This window comes from Pygoscelis adeliae, unplaced genomic scaffold (assembly GCF_000699105.1).
Source record: "Pygoscelis adeliae isolate BGI_AS28 unplaced genomic scaffold, ASM69910v1 Scaffold610, whole genome shotgun sequence".
NCBI classification, from domain to species: Eukaryota; Metazoa; Chordata; class Aves; order Sphenisciformes; family Spheniscidae; genus Pygoscelis; species Pygoscelis adeliae.
The window spans coordinates 147,977-170,889 of record NW_008824008.1 but is presented as its reverse complement, the minus strand read 5'-3'; the positions used below and the strand labels follow the sequence as shown (position 1 = coordinate 170,889).

Here is a 22,913-nt window from a genome sequence, read left to right as displayed (position 1 = left end):
TTTGCAGAGCAGACTAATGAAAAATATGCATGTTACTTAAGTTGAGAGCTCATTGAAACCTACAGTTTTAAAGCTGTCTCGGGGGGGGGGGCAGGGAAAAAAGCCTTTTGAAGTCTAACTTGGGTAGCAGTTAATCGTAGTTAGCCATGAGCTACATTTCTGGCAACGTTAGATACAGTCCTTAAGGGGTGGTACAACAGATCTCTCCATATCAAAATAAAGAAAAATATGTTCCTGCATGTTGTCCTCCAGTGGCTTTCCCAAAGGCCAATGAAAATAAGCCTTCTATTGGTACTTAATTTTTTTAACATGCTTATTAGACTGTGGGGTTTGAGATATTTTTCTCCTTGTGACATGCCTGTGACTCAAAGCATACGGCAGGAGCCCATGTCCTTAAGGACAGTACTCTCTGAGCGGCAGCGTAGGTAGCTTTCAGTGAACACTTTTGGAAGGAAGTCAGTCGTGATACCACTATTTTGCCACACTTTGTGTCTAGCTGTGATTTTTTGCCCAGCTCCATACAAGGGTGACTGGACGCTGCTGCTCTTCTGCCCCCTGGAGTGCAGTTTCCTGGCTGTACCTGTAAGTGCAAGCATGCACAGGTCCATGCGATGAGTGGTTTGCTCTGCTTCCCATGCAGCAACCCTGGATGTGCAGTCGTGTTTATCCACAACAGACCTGCAGTTTTGGCTGGCTGCACAAGCAATTAATTCATGTCTTCATGTGGTGGGATTTTATTTTTTTTAAAAATTGTGTTTGGCCAGGGAAAGCTGAAGTATCCCCTTAGTCTTTGAGAAATGTTGAATTTATCAAGCAACAAGTAATAACAAACCAAATCTCTCAGGTTGCACCACTTTTTAAATATCCGTAACCATTACACATATTCTAGTCTTCCTCTGCATATTTCACTGCATGCATGAATCTGAAGATCGTGAAGGTGCAGATTGAGGAAAATAGGAAGATAAAAAGCAGCTACTGAGAAGTCAGAAGATGAGGTAGTAGGTTTGGCAGTTACCTTCACGGGTTTCAGGGAGTGTTTATTTGCTATACTTAAGGGCTGGTGTTTAGCCTGGGTCTCTTAAAGAAGATCTATGGGGAAAAACAATAGCCTTTTGTACTTTGTGCCTTGTGAAGGAGATAGAAGAATGGGAGGAAGTTATTTCAATGCGTGTACGTTTCTATAGCTGTTACAAAATTGCACAAGAAGTTTGTGGTTACTGGAAAATGGGTTTATTACTGCATGATAATTTGGAGACAACAAAGTGAGGAAATGGGATGAGAAGTAATCTTCAGTTAAAAGGTTTTTAGTTTAAACTCTGTGGGTTTGGATACTTTGTTTGGTCTGAGTCATCTATTATCATGTGGGCATTTTGGAGGATGCTCACCTTAGTTAAAAGTCCCTGTATAGGATTTTTTATGTTTAATAGTAATTTTTTTAGGCTGGGAAATCTTTTAGTCCATATATTTAATGGCAGCTGGAAATAATAGTGCAACAAAGACTGGGTTAACATTGCTTTTAATTCTTGGATTAAAAATAAGCAGGGGGGGGGGATAAAAAAAAACCACAGAATTTCTCCAAGCCAAACATTTTTTATAAGTCAAAACCTAATAATCTGAGGCAAAAGAGCAGTTTATATACCCGGATATACTTTCATGGAGTAATTTTCTGTTCTTGAAGACAGTTGTGCTTAGTCGTCTTTAAGTGACTAATGTATCATATTGTAAAGCAGAAAATGCGGATATTACAGAGAAATACTAGCAGTTCATAAATTGTGGTTTTCAGGCATTCTACTCTACAGCGTGTGTACATAGGAAACCACAACACACGCAGTACCTGGGGTGAGTCTCCTTGCAGATTAGTCATTTAGCAAGTCCTGAAAATAACAGGTTTTGAGTCTTCGATTTGGAAAGGTTGTGACAGGCTGTTCTGTGTGTGCGACAGCCTCTTGAGGACATCAGCTGCATCGCATGGAACAGGCAAGTCCAGCACATCCTGGCATCTGCCAGCCCTAGCGGCCGAGCTACCGTGTGGGATCTCAGGAAGAATGAACCCATCATCAAAGTCAGTGACCACAATAACCGGGTGAGTTAGCTCTTGTGCGGCTGCACAGGTGCTTGTGGAGAGGTGTGGGGTTCCTCTTGGCATGTAGGGACAGGTCACAGCACCCCTTCTTACATGACATAAAGATACTAGTGCCTGGCCCAGTTTTATACGACATGCTGAATATCTAATGCTTTCTCTTAAAAGGCTATGTATATGCAGAGGGATTGTCAACATTTTAAACGAAAATAGGCAGATGCAGATTGAAGCAAGGCAAGACACTCAGATTTCCTATCAGGGTGATAAGCTAGTTTGGAGAAAGCCATTACTGATCTATTTGGGGCTACCACAGAAAGATTTTTATTCAGCTAGTCAGAAATGACATGTTTTGTGTGCTGGAGAGATGAGGTTGCAGGTGATGTGCTCTGGGTGAGCACATCTAGTTTCACAGAGCAGGTGATATCATGACTTAGTGCTCAGGCAGAGAGGGCTTCCTCCTTGGCATCGCAGGTGGGATGAGCACAAAGGCTGAGCCCTGGCAGGACACTGATTACTGATGGAGCTGGGGCCTGTGCTTCTGCTGGTCTGGATGTGGAAATGGGAGCAGACTGCAGCCGAGCTTGGAGAGGGCAGGGTCTGTGGTGGAGAGTGCCACAGAGGAGTGTTGTCATTGAGCGGGTTACAGGGGACACTGCCTCATATAGTTGCAACCACCATGCCTGCTCATCAGGCAGTGTAAATGTAAAAAGAAAAAAAAAAAAAAAAGCCTGTTGAACTTGTGGAGAGTGACATATTTGTATAATTCTGTATACTTTGAATGGGATATTGCTATAACAAACTTTGAAGAGGTAGCAAGAGTTCAAAACAAAATTTACAAATGGGTGCTCCTGAAGTAGCTGCTTGGTCACTGCACTCTTACTCTGATAAACTGTGTAACTCAATGTTTTATGTTTTTGTTGCCTAACATAACAGCAGCACAGTAGGCTGTCTTCATCATGTGATTGTAGTCTAGTGATACAATGTTCACATGACAATAACCTCTGCCTGACGATGGCTTTTATTGAAATATCAGTAAAAATACTAGAGAAAAAGGGTTGTACAGAAGGCTTTACAGTTTTCTAGCATTAAAACATAAGATTGTGAACAAGACAGTGCAAAGTCATCTCTTTGAGAGGACCTTGGGAAACTAGCCGGAAGTCTCCTCACTCACAGAAACGAGGAGAGTATCCCAATCTGAATGCAGTCAGAAATAATGCCCAGAAACACAGCTGCAAATTCCATCGCAACAATGTTTTACCGTGCATGTAGACATATTTAGGCTAGTAGTCTTTTGTCCTTTAGTGCTGCTTAGTTATTTTATGCTGTGGCACAATGTTGTCCCTCAGATGCACTGCTCAGGCCTGGCATGGCACCCTGATGTTGCTACCCAGATGGTTTTGGCCTCGGAGGATGACAGGTTGCCTGTGATTCAGATGTGGGACCTAAGATTTGCATCCTCGCCACTTCGTGTCCTAGAAAGCCATACAAGGTGGGAGTATGATTCTATGAGTCTTATGTAGCCTGCTGCTCCATGGTGTTTGCACTGTTGGTGACTGCGTACTAGTTTGTACATCTCACTTGCTCAGTTCCCTGTGAAGGCTCACTTAGTTGAAGGTGGCGATTCCAGCAGCAGGCAGTGTTATATGCTGGCTTGCTGACTAACCAACCCTGTGTCCTGAAAGGCTTGCCTTTTTTGGCCTGATGGTTTGAAGGGAACAGACCCCAAAATAAAAAACACCACCATCCTGCTTAAACACTGAAGTTGCTAGTTTGTTTCTATGCTTCTCGAGAAGAGGGAGCTGAGGTGTAAAGAGTTAGTAGTAGTTGATTTTGCTTGAATAATGGACTGAAGGTGCACCTGGGCACACCCTCGTGTAGACATGCACAGTCTCTCTGCCCCTCAGTCCCCTAAATGCTTTAAATTTGGGTACAAGGAAAGATTCTTGTTGAATTCTCGTCCTTCCTCAATTGTTAGTGAAACTTTCCTTATTGCCCAAAACCAGCACCTGATTTAAGGAGAGAGAACAGCAATAAGTCTGTGTTACGGCTTCTACCAAAACTGTTGCCAGTGGTTCTGCTGACTTGAATCTCCTGCTAATAAAAAAAAGCTGACAAACTTCATAGTCATTGAACTTACCTACAGGTTTGCACACTGTATGTTAACGATACTGCAGGCAAAAAACCATTTTGTTACATTGGTGTCCAGGTTCTCCTGCATGACTGTTGCATTTGATTTTCAGATACAATGGCTGCACCTTTATACCTCTTCATGCAGAAAATAGAAAGCATCTATTTCAATAAATAAAGTGCTGATAACATTGAAAAATTTCTCCTCTTGTAAGAGGAAGGAGTAGTGAGGGCATTTTGAGGTGGAATGCTCAGCTAATGTAGAAACTCAATTTATAAATATGTTTTAATTATCACCATTTTGCATTTACATTGAACGTTTTTTGGTTGTGACTTTTCACACAGGGGTATATTGGCCATTGCTTGGAGTATGGCGGATTCGGAGCTGCTACTTAGCTGTGGGAAGGATGCTAAAATTCTCTGCTCCAACCCTAACACAGGCGAGGTATTGTATGCACACCACTTAAAAAAATCTCTGTTCAGAGGTGGCACAGTGGCATATGCAAAGCAGGTGTTGGTGTGCTTGTGTTCCTAAGAATGATGCTTCCGTGGGATGTTTCTCCCTATCCTATGTACTTGTGTTTGGTATATGTGCCTTCTGAGCTTGTTCTAGTGGTGCAGGATTCCTTCCTGGTATTGCTGATAGTACATGTTTGTCCTTACTGCTTCTCTCCTGCTAAGTAGTAAGGTCCCTGCTCATTATAAGGGACAGAAATGGCCCCACTTAAACTAAGTATTTGCTTCCTACTCTTTTGGTTTGGGCCTGATGTGGCTGGATTACTGTTGCAATTGCCTTTTTCCTTCTGTAAGTGTAAAAATTTTTATCCAAACCAGGGGGATTTTGTAGGTTACTACAATAGTGGTAGATCAGCAAGGGCCACTTGAATGTGTTACCACCCCGTCCTTTTGGGCCTGCGGATACCTTTCAAAGGGAATGCAGATCCTTTTTTCAGACAACTTGAGTGTTTGCCCCTAGACCACAAGAAGGGCTTCAGGCATGCTGGAGGGCTCCTTGCCTGCAGCATGCCATAATCCTGGAGGACAGAGTGAGAAGTGTTTCTAAAAGTCAGACATTGGCCCAAAAGTACAAAAGCTGTGGGGCGGTAAATGAGTTATCTGAGCTGGATCCTGTGCTGTTAGGAAGGCTTTACATATGGATGAAGCCTATTACGTGTTTTTATTAAAAATAAAAACCAGTTTCCTGGGAGACAGCAAGCCAGTTAGCATTTTGCTCTTTGAGTTTCTCCTACTTTATGGTTAAATGTCTGCTGCAGTGATGGGCTTGTCCGTTCCAGGGCAGGAGAGGCTGTCTGCCCAGAGTGCAGGTTTTAACTTTTCCAATTTTCCTGCAAAAACAGACTTACTTTGGAGCCTGGAAGTGTCTCCATGTAATGTGTAGAGATACCCAAATTAGCTCTGAATGAGCTAGCATGAATATCAGCAGCAGCTCACATCTTGCAGTGGGACAGCGCAGACATATCCCGCCTGCATAGTTTGTCCTGTGTGGATTAAACAGAAGATTTAATGGGAGGATAAGGAAATTAAGCAGTGGTGTGTGATAATCTCCTGTTTGGTGATTGTCAGGGTTTGCCCGCTGTTAGTGTGTATGGTGACATGGAGGCTGCTGGGGGCAAGAAGAGCAGACTGATCTTAGGGCAGGTAGGAGAATTGTTGCTGTTGTATGTGGTGCTTCATAAAAACCCTGATTTGTCGGACTTGTTTTTGCTGCCCAGGTGCTGTATGAGTTGCCCACGAACACACAGTGGTGCTTTGATATCCAGTGGTGTCCCAGGAACCCTGCTGTCTTGTCTGCGGCTTCCTTCGACGGGCGGATCAGCATTTACTCCATCATGGGAGGAAGCACAGATGCCTTGAGGCAGAAGCAAGTTGACCAGGTATTGAGAAACATTTAGCTAAGAATATGGACAGAAAGGGGGGGGGGGGAAACATGGGCTCATGGGAAGTCTTCAGTGGCTGTCTGCAACCCTACTTGCAGGAGTACCAATCCAGTACAAATAAATGCGTACGTTTAGTTTATTGGAGATATATCACTTTTTTGTTTTTTTCCGCTTTTGTTATTGAAGCTTTCATCGTCTTTTGGGAACCTCGATCCATTTGGTACAGGACAGCCCCTCCCACCCCTGCAGCTTCCTCAGCAGACCACCCCACAGAGTGTTGTTTTGCCCCTAAAGAAACCACCCAAATGGATCCGGCGACCTGTGGGAGCATCGTTCTCAGTAAGCAGGAGACAAGGCTGGGCATGGTTGGCCAGGCAGGGAGGGAGATAGTGTGGCACCTGCAAAACACTTTTGGAAGAGGGGAATTCAATGTTGTGCTCCACCTTGGTAGAACTTCCTCTGTTTGTTGTCATGGCGGGAGATGCTCGTGGCGGCTTCCAGACTGGGCGCTTAGGACAGCAAGCCAGCAAAAGCATGACAAAAATGCTTGGGAAAAAGAAACAAGGAGGTGTTTTGCTGCCAACAGGCATTTGTTTCTTGTTGTTTTGGGATTAGGGCTTTGCTTTTATTTATGCGCAGTGCTTGCTTTGGTGTAAACAAATATACATTGAGAGGGGGGAACGGGACCAAACTGGGCAAGTATCTGAGACTTGAGTGCAGTTTGAAGCTGTTATGTGAGTCAGTGTGGCGGAGAATATTCAGGTTAGCTCTGATCAAAGTAGCAGGAGTCGCTGTAGCAGCACACGGCTAGGCTCCTCCATGGCTGGTTGATTTGCAGAGGAGCCAGGTGGGAGGGCGGCAAGGCCCTGCTTTTTGTGAGAGCAGAGTCATCTGCTCTTTGGCTCCACCTTTGGATTATTTTCTAGACCCACAGGCCACTTCTTAGGGATCTCCTGAAAATTTTAGCCTGTCCACTTGAAATGGATTTCTTTGCTGAAATACTGCTCAATTTTCAGCATCGTATGTCTGCTTATTCACAATCTGATGCACAAATTAAATGCAATTTTCTCCTATCAAAGAGAAGTGATGTTGCCTAGCCACTGACTGATGTGTCATTTTATAATGGTGTTTATTCCCTTATTCATACTGGTTTTCCAGGAGCCAGCTGTCCGTCTTTTTCTTGGCTAGGCTTTTTGCTTTTTGTAATGCTGACTCTGTCATTTATTGCACTGGCCTGTGTAAATTAACTTCGAGCTATAGAATTAAATAATATTATAAGCCCCTTCTAATTTTTTTTTTCTTCTGTTGATTTTATGTCTCTCCAAACTGCCCATCTCTCAGTAGGCTTTTAACTGGTAAACAGCCTGCTAAGAGCAGGGCAGATGTCATGTGTGAGCATTTATTTAATGATGTATAGGTTTCTTTGGTAATTACATTGCAATATCATGAGATACTCCATTTCTGCTGGGCACTGTACAGACCCACAGCTCCAGTTCTCAGTCTCTAATCAGTCTTTTGCCTGAGAAAAAACAGGCAGAGGAGTAGCTATGCTCATAAATCTTATTAAATGTGCACCCACTTATTCAGTAAGCTCCTTACGTGCATAGAAATATGGAGTGGTGGGAAAAAAAAAAATCAATGAGTTGATGTCAGGAATGTTTGTCTATTGGATGATAAGTATATATACCCTATATAAATCACGTGCATACATATGCACATACTTTTTCATATACATTCCAGTGTATACTTGTATTTTTACATACTGCATGTGTGCCTTAATTCCAGTTTGGAGGCAAGCTGGTTACATTTGAGAATGCCAAGTCTCAGCAGCAGCCAGGCATCGAGCAGCAGCAGCAGCGTCACCATGTCTACGTGAGCCAGGTTGTAACAGAGAAGGAGTTCCTGGCCCGCTCGAACCAGCTGCAGGAGGCTGTGCAGTCCGAAGGCTTTGTCAGCTACTGCCAGAAGAAAATCGACATGGCCCAGGCTGACTTTGAGAAAAACGTGTGGGCCTTCCTAAAGGTAACAGGATAACAACAGTTCAGGAGTTCCCCACTGACTTGGAAAGCCAGTGCAGAAATGGTTCCTTCTGCGCATTATGGTGTTTTAGCTGGGAACCAAAAGTGTAGGCTGTGGGAATAGTGCCCATAAGCCCTGTTGTTGGAGATGGCCCACCAGAAGAAAGAAGGTCCTCAGGGCCAGGGGTGTTTGTGGGTTTTGTGAGGAATCATGGCAGAAGCCAAGGCTTGGGGGAAGGTATCCTGTGGTTTTTGACATCCTCCATCAGTACATCTTTGTACAGGGAGCCGGTGAGAAGGGATAAAGCTTTGGGACAGCTTTAGATGTGCTTTTCACTGCTCGCTAGGAACATTTAGAGGTTTCCAAGTGAAGAAGATAAGCAGATTGATCACCTACAATAACCAGATTGAAGCCTTGCCTACCTGCTCAGGTGCCCAAGTCACTAAAGACCTCTTCAGTTCTCTTTATTACACTCAGTCTCCACAGCCACTAGCTCTCACTGGGTAATTTGTGCCAGTCAAGTAAAAAGCCAGTGAGGGAGAAAATGAAAAATTGTGAATTGCAATATATTCTTTAACTTCTGTTTTTTAAAGGTGAACTTTGAAGAAGATTCACGTGTTAAATACCTTGAGCTCTTGGGATACAGGAAGGAGAATCTGAGGAAGAAGGTAAATTTGCCTGGAAGCTCTGCTTGTGTTAAATGCTTTATTGATAGTGGTATCTGCAGAGTACAGCCTAAAATGTTGATGATGCCACGTATGGTTGAAGTGCTCATTTACCTGTGGGACTGGACGAGCAATTACCAGTATCCACAGGCTATTCAATACAATAAACATTTTTATACAACATTATTTTCGGTCCGTTTCCCAGCAGATAGTATTTGTCAGTGCTGCAACTCTCCTGATAGCCATAATACAACTGTTACCCATGGTGCTGGAGCCTCTGTTTAAACATGGCTGACTTGAACAGTTGTCTTATTTAAGGAATTCCTTTGTTGCAAAGGACACTAGAAATCTTCCTCTGCTCTTTAAATTTTGTCTAGATAAACAACTCCTGAGCAACTTCAGAATTCTTACAGCAAGCAGTTTGCTTTGTTGTTTTTTTAATTAGCTATGTCATCTTCTTGCAATGTGGATGTTCAATGAAAATTTCAAAGCAGGCAACAGACTTCAGAGGTGTGTCTGCATCTGACTGTCCAATGTTGACCTGAAATTCTCACCTATCAAGAAGCTTTGATATTTGTTGGTTCAAGCTATTCATGTCACTCTTATGTGACATCCTTCTACTGTAGCATCATGGAATCTGATCTGGTTTTAGGGTTTCTAGTTGAAGAACACGTAAGCAGTCTTCAGGGTTTCATTAACCACCTTGGAAAACCTGGAATAGTCCTTTTTTTTGTGGGGGACACCATTCATTTTTACCAAAAAAAGAAAACAAAAATCAAACCTGGTTACATTTGGAAAGGCAAAATTTGAATTACCAGGAAGCAACTTGCACATCTTAAGTATAGAGCTTTCTTCCAAGTTGGAAGAAGATTCTTGTATCCCCCTGTAACACTGAGATCTGCTGTGCATTTTGGCTCTTTGTTCCTTTCAGTGCTGCACCCAGGAACTGTCCAGTATTTCTTCAGTTCTGATTCAGTGTATTTGAATGTTTGACTCATTTTCATTGTATCAGACTAATGTTTTATTTTCTACGAGTGGCTCCATAAAAATGTCATTATGGTTACAAATTAAATGGCCTCCAGGGCCAACTTCTTATGATTACAGAAAAAAATCATGGTTTTGCTAACAGTCTGTCCTCAGCTTCTAAATTTTTGTTTCATGAGTCAAAGGTGAGCACAGCAAGGGAAATCCTGTTTTTGAAAAGCAGATCTCAATTAGAAAATCCAGTTGAAATTTAGTAGTGGTCCTGCGGAGCAGCCTCATGCAGACTGGAGCCCACTGCTGCTGTTGCTCTGGGTTTGATATGCCCTGTGCATGGGGAGAAGCTGGGCGAATTGAATTCAATTCAAAATGAATTGAGTGGCCTGAAATGCTGGGCCTACCCCGTTATTTCAGTATTTGAGGAACAGATGAGGGGAGCTGCAAGGCCATGTTTTCATGTAGCTGTTTCTCAACAAAGCATTCCACATTGAAGTTTAATCCATGTTTTTTTAGTGTCAAGAAACCATACAGGACAGCTTGTCTGAAAATTTGTGATACCCAGGTGATAAACTCACTAAATCTCAACTTGTTTTTCATGTTACTGGTATGGTAAGGAAATAAAGAGGGTCACAGATTTCAACTTCTTGGAATAAGCTGTTAAGAACATGGTATTTTGTTTTTATCTTCTTAAAACCTGTGATTCTCATATGCAAGTCAAGTTCTGGATTTCTGCTTTCTACTGTAAACTAATGATTAAAAAAGAAAGAGAAAAGTCTCTCCAGCAATTTGAGCTCAGCTTTTTGTGAAAACCAGCCTACAAGGGTAAATTAAAGCCCTGGGATACTAAAAACAGTAGATAACATTAGCAGCGTTAGGAAACCCAGGCTCCCAGATGCCAAACTAATATATTTTGTGCATGTATTCTAAACTCTATATATAAAATTGGCATTTTTGAAGGCCCTAATTGAATCTGGAGTCATGATTTGCTTCACAAAGCAGTAAAAGCTGGGCATTTTAACTCTGCCGTACCTTGGAAAATCCTAGCCCACAGCCATATGCCTGCTGTGCTTGAAACCACAGCTTCCTGACAGGCTCCCTGCTCCACAAGGATTGTCACCGCTTCATTTTCCCTAACCAGAGCAGGCAGAGGGTTTTGTCCTGCATGCTCTGATACTATTTTTATTACTGTGGTTTCCAGCAGCTCTAGTGAGGTTTGAGGACCTTGAGTTAAAAATTAAAGGTTTAAAGGCATAGAGCAGCTGTTGTTTCCATCAGAGCTTGGGGTGCAGGGCATTTAGCAGTAAATCTATCACCAGGCTGGGAAAGGAAATGGCTTTAGTTTCATGTTAACTGTTCTGCAAGCAACATATTAGCTACATGTGCCAGTTTTGCAATCCGAGAGATGAGCAAGAGGTCTGCTTCTCTAAAATAAAAGGGCATTTACTTAAATCTTTGTTGTTTTCTAGATTATATCCACTCTGAATAAAGATGGTCTTGCAGATGGTGACTTGGGAGAGGTAAGCAAACACGTGTACAGCTCTGTTTAGTTTTATAATGCCATGGTAAGGTGCAAAGTAAGAATAATTTTTCTTTCCGCTTGGTAGTTGTCACAAATAACCCAGTATATGACAAGTTCCTACATTCAGTAGGATGAAGGTACTTATTTAAAAAAACAACCACTTTTTTCCACTCAAATGGCCCCCCCTTTCCCAAAGAAGGGCTGTCAGTCACAGGTTTTAGCTCAGGGTCTCAGTGATGTCCCTCCACTTTTCCTTTTTGTTGCCTGTGTCTTGCCCACTGTGACATTTTGTGCTGGTAGGTAGGGCAGAGCCTTGCTGCCTGGTTTCAAGAGCAGCACCTTCCCCAGGCATTAAAAAAAGCAGGACTGAGGGTGCGGTCCCGTAACACTTCCCTGCAAGAGTGATAAATACAGTTTAGGCATTGCCCATTGTAATTGCAGTGGCCTGAGTCTACAACAGGGGCCTGCATTGCTTTTGTGTCATAGACGTTTCGGATGTCATCTGTAGTTGCCTAATGGCGAAGAAAAGTTTTGCTGCATGTTTTCAGGCAGCTAAGATGGAAACAGCACAAGGTACTGTGCAATGACAAAGAGCAAGGAAATGGAGGGCCTCTGCCATGTTTGTCGTACTCAAGCATATATTGCCAATGCATTCTGTGATTTGCAGTCTGGTTCTGGCTATTGTTGGTGGGAAGGTGGCTATACTCTGCAGCGTAAAGTATTTCTTCCTCTTTTGCTGGCTTTTTTTTATGGCATCTTCTCTCTGCTGAAGGCTCCCGCAGAATCTGATGAATCTGTGCCGAACAAGGGGGATGAAGGCCAGGCTACAGAGGAGCAGTTCTTGGGAGAGGTACCTGTTGCTGTCTAGACTAACCCTCTTGACCTCCTGTGTATTTACTTTATTACTATTAAGAGCATTTTATTTTGTTGGCTTTTCATAGTGCTGAGGATATATGGAAATACAAGAAGTTATTTGGAATGATTAAAATGTGGGCTCTTGTTAAGTTGCTTGAGATTTTCTCATCAGCCTCAGACATGCGAATAGATTTTGGTGGCAATGAATAACGAGCTCGTCTTGTAACAGTCCAGTTGGCACCAGACTCAGGGACTTTATTTGGCCATAATTTTCATTCTGACATTTCCCTAACACGTACTAAATGATCTGCTGCCACAACTCTAATGCATTCCTTCTTTCCCCACCCCCCTCATTCCTTTCTTCCCTCCCTCTGGTTGATTATTACCAAGCTGTCAGCTATTACTGCCCTGTTTCTAGGTATAACCCTTTGCAGAGATGCAGCTGTGGTACTGGAGGAGAGGGGGAACATCCGTTCTCTGCATTGCTCCCACCAACATCACAGTACCATCCATCCCCTTTGCACCTGAACAGCGAGTATCAGGGCTTTAGGAGCTAGCTGCCTTAGAATGTCTGTTGCAACAGTTCAGCCAGGTTTGTCACAGGCAGTTTGTGCTCTACCATGTCTGCCTTTGGGATCCTACAGCTTCTGTTCATTTCTGTCCATTTGAGCAGCATTGTTTTCAGTCCTGTGTTTTAAATATGGGGACAGGTCTATATTTAGAACTAAAGACCCAGCCTCTGCCGTGTGAGGTTAATAGCACTGAAAATACTAATATCACTGTGTGAACAGGCCAGCTTCATTCTCCCCCATTTCCTCAGTCCCCCTTTTTATTTAAGATTTGAACTGTTAGCCCAAAACTACCTGTGCTCCCTGTGCTCAAACCTGTGCTTGGTGCCTGCCTGCAGTTGTCTGTGAAGATGAGAACGGTGGTTTATGGCTCATGCATGTTGCACTAGTGCACTTGTTGACTCCATATAACAGCCTGTTAAGGACTCCAAAACAGAGCGCTCTTCTTAGATTAGGTGCTTGATTGTTTGTTAATTCATTAGATGCTGTAGTGGCAGACACTACGTCTGACTGCGTAAGGATTTTGCTGTATGTAATCATGAAGATATTGGATGTCTGATAACAAGCATCTCTTCTAGGAGAGAATTCACAGCCAAACATGACCTTAGCCTACCAGCATGGGTGGTTAATATTTGTGAGATTGGCCTGAAGGCACCGATGATGCATCGGGGAGTGCTGTCACATACATAAAGTAACTGGATGGGCACATTATTCCCGTGATAGTGACAACATGCTCTCAACTGATACCAAACACATCATGCGTTATCTGACAGCAAAATAATTTTCCAGATGCTGCCTCCTTTCATGAGCCAAACATAAAGCTTGTTTCAGACTTGCCTCCCCATCCCAAATGCCTGTTCGTGGTCAACTGTGTACTTTTCTTCGTCCTCTGAAGTACAATTTCACAGATCAGCATATAAGCAGGGTGTTCTCAGCAGACTCTTGAACTCCCACTGCATGTACTAGCACACTGGTTTATGACAGAGGAGGCAGTTTGTGGGACAATTTCTGCACTACTCTTAGGCTATAATGTGAAAATTGATGGTAGAGAGAGACTTCCCTCTTGGTATTATGTTTTTATTATTGAAAGGTTTTGTTTGAAATCCCAAAATCCAAGTACTTGCAGGAAATGCTCTCTATCTTAATTCCTGGGGGAATTTTATAAAAATCAGCTTCTGTCTGCTGAGCACTCCTGTACTGAGTGCAAAGCACTTAAGTCTGTGTGGACCATGCTGGACTTCTGTGTTGAAAATTAAGCATGTGTTCATGTGTTTTGCTTAATTAAACTAGGGTGTATGCCTAGTGCTGAGCGTTTCAAGGATGAAAGTCTAAGTGGAGCAAAGTGAAACCTAGGTAGCATTATGGCAGACTGTTCTTGGTGGGGATTGAAGTTGAAAGAGGAGGGAAGGGAGGTGGTTTCTGATTTTGTGGTTGTGGCTGTTGTTTTGCTTTGAGGGGGTTGTGTGTATATGGGCATGAATGCACATATGCAAGTCAATACCCAGGATCCACGTGTCTCGTTGTTGGTATCTGTGATCTCTAGGTATGCACACTTGTGCTTGCATAAGCCTTCCCTGGTGGCTAGAAATTTGGGGCTTCCAGCGCTTTTTCCCCTTGGCATCCATTTTTTAAAAATGGTCCACTCTGATCTCTCAGAACAATGATTTTATAATGCTGTGTTTACATTCACTGGAGGTCCTTTGATAAGCCTAGGCCTTTCACAGTGTGCTTAGGAGAGGTGACTTTGTACAGGCACCAGGGGAAGTTGATTATCCTGTGCTCAAACAGTGTTCTAACAAATGACAGGTATACTCTTCCCTTCTAAGTTAATGATCTCTTAGGCAATTCGTAGTCTGAAGGTCTATCCTTAACTTGTAATGCAAAAGCCATATTTTTTTTAATGTGTATGTATAGTCTAAGTGCTTACATAATCTCAAAAATTATGCTTTTCCTTTCTGTTAGAGGGTGAAGGACCATAAACAAGAAACTGAAGATTTGGGACCTGCAAAGAAGACGTTTAACATCTCTGTTAGTGGAGGTAAAAAAACCCTTGATATTGATTTCATTGTATGTGCTGATATTTATACTGACATTGATACTGGTGTTCCAGTGAGAAGGCAATTTCTGCACAGACTGTGAAGGATTATCATGACTTGCCTCTAACTCCGTTCATTTCACAGCAGTCTCGAGGCACTTGAAAATGCAGCTTCTTTAGGGAAGGAAAGGAAGTATACAGCACTTGTATACCCCATCGCTGAAATGCAGCTACTCTGAGTGATTTCTGATATAAAAGAACACACGCCTGATCAGGCATGAAGTGCTAACATCGCTGTTTGTACAGAAACTCCCAGGGGATCTTGAATAACACAGAAGCCATTGACCCCCATCTAGGTTTGACTTTGTTTCTGGCACTGTATGCAGGGTAGTTGTTTCAGAGATCATTTAGACCTCTAGCATCTTGCTAGCATTTACTAGCATCTTGCTCTGCAGCAAGGTAAGTGATGCTTGACAGTGCCACCTGATGTGGCTGTGATCATAGTGTGTTTGAGACCGGAGATGAACTTGAGCATACCTATAAGTACCTGTCTGGAGCAGGCTGGTTTGCAGAGAATTTTGCACAGTGTTGTACAGTTGGACAGAATCACCTGCTGTTGCATATTTAAGTGACTTTTTTGTCATCATTTGAAAATGCACTCCTCTCTTGTTACAGATGTGGACGGTTTGATTACCCAGGCTTTGCTGACGGGTAACTTTGAGAGCGCAGTAGATCTCTGCTTGCACGATAACCGCATGGCTGATGCCATTATCTTGGCCATCGCAGGCGGACAAGAGCTGCTTTCTAGGACACAGGAAAAGTACTTTGCTAAGATGCAGAGCAAAATTACCAGGGTATGTTTTTTCAGTTAAGAAACAACATACATGTAGGCCTTTGGCAACTCCCTTTTTCACCTTAAAAGTTTTCTTGACGTTTCATAAGTTTATTTCTGTGAGAAGCTAATAAGTATTCAAGTCACCCACAAGATCTCAGAGCAGAAGGATTTCTGTTATTCTTTTTTAATGCATTGACAAGGAGAAAAGAGGCAAACTACCTGGATATCAGTACACAGGAAGAGTATTCTTTACCTTGTCTCCAGTGTCTCTGAGTTGCATATACACTAGTAGATTCTCACTGATAAAGATAAATGTCTTAGCAGCACACATTTCAGTCTGTTATCTTGTCACATTTTTCAAGCATTGCACCTGACCCATGCTTGATGCCAGCAGCATTATGTTGATTTCTGCTTGTGATCAGTCTTAACAGATTTTGCCGATGCTTCATTTCACTGCATGCACAGACGAGGGCTAAGTATGACCAGGGTAGATCAATCAGCCTTTGTCTAGGAGACAGTGGCCAGCTCATTGTTATTCTTTTCAGCTTTTTACAATGCTAGGGATTGCTGATGCTGCTCGTTCAAATCTTTTTCTTTACTACTGACATGAGAAAGTAGCAACAGGAGGATGAAACAGGAGAAGTGGCCTTAAAAGAGCACAGGACAATTGGCTTGGTAGGATGGCTGCTTTTAGAGGAGAGGAGAAAGTTGCTCATGGTCGCTTTTTAGCAGTCCAGTGTCAAAGAAGGACATTTTATACTGTAGCAGGAGGCAGCCTATAAAATGGGCATGTGCTTAAGTGCTTTCCCGGAGCAGGGCTGAAGGCCACAAAGCACAGTCACTTGGAGCTAGGGCACGCAGCACCACAGGCTAGGGTCTGTAAGAGGGATTTTGCTGGTCATCACCTGCGATACAGTTTGAGATAGGAACAATTTGCATTTCTAGTAGTGGACAAGTGAAAAGAGGAAAATCTCATGTATTAAGACTCTGCAGGATTTCTTCCCCCACCCCCAGCTCCTTTCCTGCCTCTGGCCTAATCAGAGGAAGGATAATTTTGTAGTGTGTGGGAAATTTCTTCACTGTAGTTCATCCTTTGGGAAAAGGTATTTTTATGGAGAGCTGACCAGTTATCTGTGCCTGTGCTAACAAGTGAGTGTTGACCTTGTAGTTAGGACCTTGCATTTGTTGTTCAGGTGTGTTTTTTTCTTTTCTGCTCCCAAACTGCACACTTACTGCTTGTTCAGCTGTTTCTGAGCTTGAAGTCTTGGCATGACAAGGGCTTTGTTCACTAAATCGCAGCACAGCTGCCAAGTCTGTCTTTTGTCTGAAGCAAAATAACCGGAGGTAGTGTTTGAGATGGAAGAAACTGGAATTTCATTCTGAGGGCCTGTGGACAGGCAGCCTGTGTGCGTGGGTGCAGGGTAGGGATACTGCAGCCAGCTCAGGTTGATATTGCTGCCAACTTGCTTCTTCCTTCGAGCAGCCTTTTCAACTGCCACTCACTGAGACCAAGAGCTTAAAGCCAAATGAAACAGTTTGACAAACAAAGTTCATACCTCTTGCTGGGCATTCTGTAGAAGATTTATAGCTAAATACTTGGTATGTTATCTTTGTCTGCAAAAACAGTGCTGAAAACCATCTGCAGCCATCTCAGCTTGTGGAGATTTGTGCATTCTTTTTTTGCACGTTTTGTAGCAAGAATAATTGGCCTTTCTGTGTTAACTGAGCTTGTTTTGTGATTTTCACTGAACTCCTTTTGAAGTAAAAGGTACTCTTGTACAGCTGTTGAATTGCAGTGCAGTATCTGCCATGACCCTGAATACAGTGGGGATGAGTACACTTGAATAGATACAAATTATACTGTGTCCTAAAAAACAAAGGAAATCCTACCAAGGTCTTAACTGTGGTCTCTCTCCTTCTGGTCTAGCTCATCACTGCAGTGGTAATGAAGAACTGGAAAGAGATTGTGCAGTCTTGCGATCTGCAGAATTGGAGAGAGGCTTTGGCTGCAGTGCTCACTTACGCCAGGCCAGATGAGTTTGCAGCCCTTTGCGGTAAGGACACTTTACAGACTGGCTGCATTTATTCGTCTTATAGCAAAACTACACTTTGCCACAGTTGTTTTCCTTCCATCCAGTAAATTATTGTAATGCCTCGCTAGCTTCTTTGATGGATAATATAGTTCTTTAGTCCTGTTGCAGAGGAGGAGAGGAACCTCTGGGGTGCTGTGTTCCTAGTATGTTCCCTGATTTTCTGGGCACAGAACCCAGACCCTTGTAAGCAGCTGTGTCCTGGCATTGCCTGTGTAGTGTACAGCTGCTGGTGTCTTACCATTTCCAGATGGGTAATGGTGATGTTGATGTGACAGGTGTCTCAGCCAAGGGACCGGTGTCTTGGAATGTTTGTGCATGGGACACAAGTGGAAATGTTTCAGGGAAGCGCTTCGCTCCTCTTTCCCAAGAGCAATTTTTACTTCTTGGAAGGAGTCCTCTTTCGCAGGCAGTGAGCATGCCTCCCCTCATGTGTGCTGCATGGCAGACAGCTGGCTGGGTTTAACCCACAGGGAAGTTATATTGCAAATAGCTGTGTGCCTGACGCTCCTGTGCCCCTCAGATGCCAGCCATGGTGTCTAGGGAGCTGTACGACTCACTCCAGCACACATTGGCCGAGAGCAGTGTCTCGGCTTTGTTGATCACAGTTCCTTGGCTGGTTGCACACTCGAGTCACGTTCCTGAAATGAGGGACTGCAAAAAGTGGGTGATGGAGGGGAGAATCAAACCCTGGCCTCTTGTCCTTTGTCATGTTGGCAGATGGACTGTCCCCTCTGACCTGTCTCAGGTTTGCAGGCATTTGACAAGTCCTTGCTGCCATGGCGTTAAATGCCGCTGAAGTGTCCTGGGCTCCCATGAGATAATCTGTGCTGGACACCGGAGTGTGTCCTTACTAATGGAGCCCAGAGGCAATATCCCTTCTCACTGTGCTAAGCAGAGACACAACAGGTGTTGCAGGCTTCCCCAGCCTCGGCAGTAATGGAGGGATCACCGAAGTGATTCACCAGCATCTTCTTTGCTCATATTTTTCCTAGACTTCCTGGGTAACAGGCTGGAGAGTGAGGGAGACAGCCTTCTGCAGTCACAGGCTTGTCTCTGTTACATTTGTGCCGGCAACGTGGAAAAACTTGTTGCTTGTTGGACGAAAGCTCAGGATGGAAACAGCCCCTTGTCCCTTCAGGTTGGTAATTCTGTTAAGAAAGATGTTGGAAGTAACACACTGCAATCATTTGGCACTTAAATCAAATGATCTACTGTAGAGCTTAGATGCTGTCAGCTGCATGTATCTCAGGATGCAAGCCTTTTCCTTCTGGAATGAGTGGCTTTCGTAGAAATAACACATAAATATGATATTGGAAAATGTGTTGTGAAGCACAATGGCCCTCATGTCTGCTCTGTTCTTTGGGTAGTTGTGCTATTATGCTTCTTATGTAAAAGTAGTTGGAGGGCTTAGAGTGTTTTGGTAAAGAAGGGGCTTTGCATGCTTGCATCTTTTGCATTAGGGGAATACTTGGACATTTCTGCTTTTGGAAGAGATGGCTTGGATGTTCAGGGGAAGAAATCTAATAAATTAGAGTTAAATCTGGAGAGAAAACTGTAGGAAGGTTCTCATAAGACTTTTCTCAAGGGGGTTGCACATACAGGATTTGGGTTCTAGCAGTGAAATATATTGCATATAGCAAACATCTTGGGGGAGTAGGATTGATGACAGTGAGATGAAGCAATTATGGAATAATTTATTTTATAGTATAATCTTAGTTTCTTCCATCTGTTCAGGGCCTTTGAAGGACCAGTTTTAGAAAGTACATAATGTTACCTGGCAGTGCTGTGAGTCTCTGTTTAGTTAATTGAAGGAACTGGAGTATATGTGAGTTTTGCTTTGCATTATTAACTCTCTCCATTTTTGAATTATCAAAATTACTTCCCAGTCTCTTGACTGTGAGGGCTTCGTTTACAGATTTACCTTCAGTTTGAATTTGCATTTTGATTGCATTGCTTTGCTCTCTTGGACACTAAAATTGAAAAATATTGTTGGAGTCATAATTAGGCTGCTTGTTTACTATGATGTGGGATTGCTGAAACTCATAGAAGTTTTTTTTTTACTTGCCTTTTTTGAGGTGCTGATTTGTTGGGAAAAACAAAAATGTATTACTGAACAGTCAGTAAACAGTCCTTATTAGTGATGTATGGTTGAAATCCTGGGTGTGGTACACTCTCATTAAATCCGTTATAAGATTTTTAAAGAGGGATTGCATGTTAATATTGGCAAACGAATATTTGTAGCATCTTCCAATATAATACACTGAGTACAAAAAACATGAGAAAACTGACCAGAAAATGTTCCTGTAACTTAGCACTAGGAGGAAACCCAACCAAGACCAGCTCTGGTATTTGGGGATGTGCAAGGAAGGCAAGATACGGAGTATTTCTGGTGAATATCAGGAAAACCATCTTTGCAGTAACAACCGGAAAACCATGGACAACTCTCCCACGGGAGTTGTTAGATTCTTTTGATTAAGATGGTTAAGAACTGACTTACTAAAATGCTGCAAATAAATGTGTGGCACCCCAGCACTAATAGTAGTGATGGGCATGATGTTTTCTGTTCACTCTCATGGGTCTCATAAGATGTTTTTATGAAAGCATACTCTTTTGGTTGACAATGCTTAGTGCTGATAGGGCCCTGAAATCCTGTTTAATAAAAGCAGTTCTTTTGGCTTTGAACTCTACCCGATGTGCTGCTGGCTTTGCTGTTAGAAGCCACTTGGTGCGTGGTTGCTGGTTGCTGTTCTGTCATCTCACGTGCTAGGAAAGTCGTGCCTTCGGTGCAGCTGTAACTGTCTGGGAAACCTGCACTTGGCTCGGGCTTGCCGTTGGGTGAGAGGGGTTCTGCAGGGCTGCTCTGAGGAACAGTCCTCCACATCAGTTGTTAGCCAGGGCCTACTTCACCCCGTTGTTCTTAGTTGTGGGTTTTTTTTCCCTGATCTTCCAGGATTTAATAGAGAAAGTCGTAATCCTGCGCAAAGCCGTGCAGCTCACCCAGGCTGTGGACCCTAATGCTGTGGGGGCCCTTTTGGCTGAGAAGATGAGCCAGTATGCCAACCTCCTGGCTGCCCAGGGCAGCATTGCTGCAGCTTTGACCTTCCTCCCTGCGAACACCAACCAGGTATGGGGCCTTCAGATTTTTTTAATCCCTCTCTCTGTGTGAACAGGTGTACTTCGAACAAAGGTCTCTGCATGGTGCAGTTAGCCAGCAGGACTGCCATTTGAAATGCATCTTGGTATGTGATGGTCAGGCTGTTTCCCCCCTCCCTGCGTTGGCCTCACTGAGCTGGTAGAAGTACACAGCCTTGTTCTTCTCCCTCTTTGTTTCACACTCTTGTCCTTGCAGCCAGTGGCTGCCAAAGGGGCAGCTGTCCCTCCTACAAGCCGGACACAGTGAAACATGTACCTTGACACTTGGTTGTTTTCTTTTGATTTTTCATCTTCCGTCAGCTGGTATTCATAGACAGGTTGGCTTGGGAATGATGCAACCCAAGACGGGAGGCAGGCACATGTAAGGCAGTTCCAATGGCCCCATGTCTCATGCAGAAAAGACATTCCAATTAAATAAAGCAGAGCAGGCTTCTGAGAGAGAGATCATCAGTGTGTGGCCAGTCAGCCTCTTGGTGTGATGCATTGGGTGACAGGCAGTGCAGTTAACCTTCCTTCGCTGTCCTTTTCTGATTGCAGCCAAACATCATGCTGTTACGGGACAGGCTTTGCAGAGCCCAAGGGGAGCTCCCAGTGGGACAGGAGGCCCTCAAGGCACCATACGAGAGACAGCCCATGCCCAAAGGACGAGCTGGCCCTGTGGCTGGACAGATGCAAGGGCCCCAGGCTCCAGCCCAGCAGTATTACCAACAGGTAAATGTTTTTTGGCAGTCAGGGAGGGACGTGGTGCTTTAGTTCTGGAGAGTGATGGATAGAGGAATTTTTTTTGTTTCTCTTGATCTGAGCTGGGGCTGTATGACATACCTCTACCGAGAGCCTTCTGGTGAAAGTCACTGGTGCTGCTTTTCAATCAGTACAGCTGCCTCCTTTACTTCTCGTCTGGAAACATCCATTAAACACCTTGTCAAGTAGCCTGCTTCTTAAGATTAGGTGTTTTCCCCCTTTGTTTGAAAACGTGCTTCAGTGCCAAGAATGACTGTGTGGGAGAGCACTCCAGGATTTTTCTGTGCTTGCTCTCATAGTCCCTGATGTCGTCCCATCCCTGCAGGCCTTGGGGCTTGCTCATGCTGCCCACCAGCCTGTTCTGGGCTGATCATTTCCTCCCCAGCTCTGCTGTCGGCTGCAGAAGTTGCTGAGCAGTGGCTATAGCAAACTGAGGGCCTATTTCAGCAGTTGTGGGTACAGCCTACTATGAAAACACCTTCCCAGCCAGGCATAAGGGGGCATAGGCAGCACGGGTAGGGGGTGAGACAGGAGCAGGGAGGCAGGCCTGAGCTGAGAGTGAGCTGTGCCAGAAGAAAGACCCGGTGAGTACGGGACTAATAAGGGAGCTGGGGGCTGTGCAGGGAGGAGGAGGAGGAGAAATGGGGGAGGCAGATGCCCTGGTTTTATCTCTAGCCTGAGGATGACACTGCATCAGACGACATTGGCCATCACCCGAGTGTGGTGCAGTGGGCAGCCCTGGCTGTTTGCATGCTTAAAGAGCATCACCAAGTCCCTAATCCCTCAGAACAGCGCTGGAGCTCATCTGGCCCTGCTCTACACAGGGACTCTGTGCTGGGCTTTTCTGAGAGCAGAGCTGTGTTAGTGCTGCAGGTGTTCTCCTGACACAGAGGAGATTGGCACAAGCGGAGGCATGTCTCTGTCAGTGCTGTCCTTCAAGCACTGCCTGCCAGAAAAATGGGGGCAGGAAGGAAGAAGGGCTGAAAAGTGGGGGGGAGTTGGGCTTTGTTCTCTCCCTTTTAATGTCAATAATTGTGCATGCCTTCGCCTTCTCTCCAGGGTGTTAAGGTAGATTTCAGAAGGGACAAAGCCTTCATCCTGTTCGTACAAGATTACCTTGCTAATGCCATTGCATATGATTTTAAATGCATCATTGTCAATTAACTCTACTATTCTTTCCTGTGTCTTTGACCTTCCTCCTTGTAACCAGTGAATTGCCTTGAGAAGCAATGCTGCGTATTTCCCATTTGGCTGTGGAAAATAGCAGCAGCTGTCCTTTAGATGGCGTGATCTTAGCAATGCTTTTTAAACCAGAGTTCCCTCTTTCTCCTACTTTCAGGAAT

General features: G+C 43.9%; 1 protein-coding gene across 7 annotated transcripts in view; it reads left to right on the top strand.

Annotated features, from left to right (window-relative positions):
• SEC31A (SEC31 homolog A (S. cerevisiae)) overlaps positions 1–22,913 on the top strand; it is a 44,815-nt gene that overhangs the window by 5,376 nt on the left and 16,526 nt on the right. For 6 of the 7 annotated variants that reach the window (XM_009325942.1, XM_009325934.1, XM_009325916.1 and 3 more), the window contains exons 1-13: positions 4,571–4,652; positions 5,941–6,102; positions 6,292–6,444; positions 7,891–8,127; positions 8,718–8,792; positions 11,237–11,287; positions 12,062–12,139; positions 14,676–14,751; positions 15,424–15,602; positions 17,511–17,637; positions 18,669–18,814; positions 20,627–20,800; positions 21,367–21,540. In XM_009325942.1, coding sequence (XP_009324217.1) covers positions 4,578–4,652; positions 5,941–6,102; positions 6,292–6,444; positions 7,891–8,127; positions 8,718–8,792; positions 11,237–11,287; positions 12,062–12,139; positions 14,676–14,751; positions 15,424–15,602; positions 17,511–17,637; positions 18,669–18,814; positions 20,627–20,800; positions 21,367–21,540 — 1,707 coding nt within the window. In that variant the 5' untranslated portion in view covers positions 4,571–4,577. Of the gene's footprint in view, positions 1–1,942; positions 2,084–3,426; positions 3,570–4,552; positions 4,653–5,940; positions 6,103–6,291; positions 6,445–7,890; positions 8,128–8,717; positions 8,793–11,236; positions 11,288–12,061; positions 12,140–14,675; positions 14,752–15,423; positions 15,603–17,510; positions 17,638–18,668; positions 18,815–20,626; positions 20,801–21,366; positions 21,541–22,913 lie in introns of those variants that run through there. The other variant, XM_009325952.1, reaches the window with a different exon arrangement.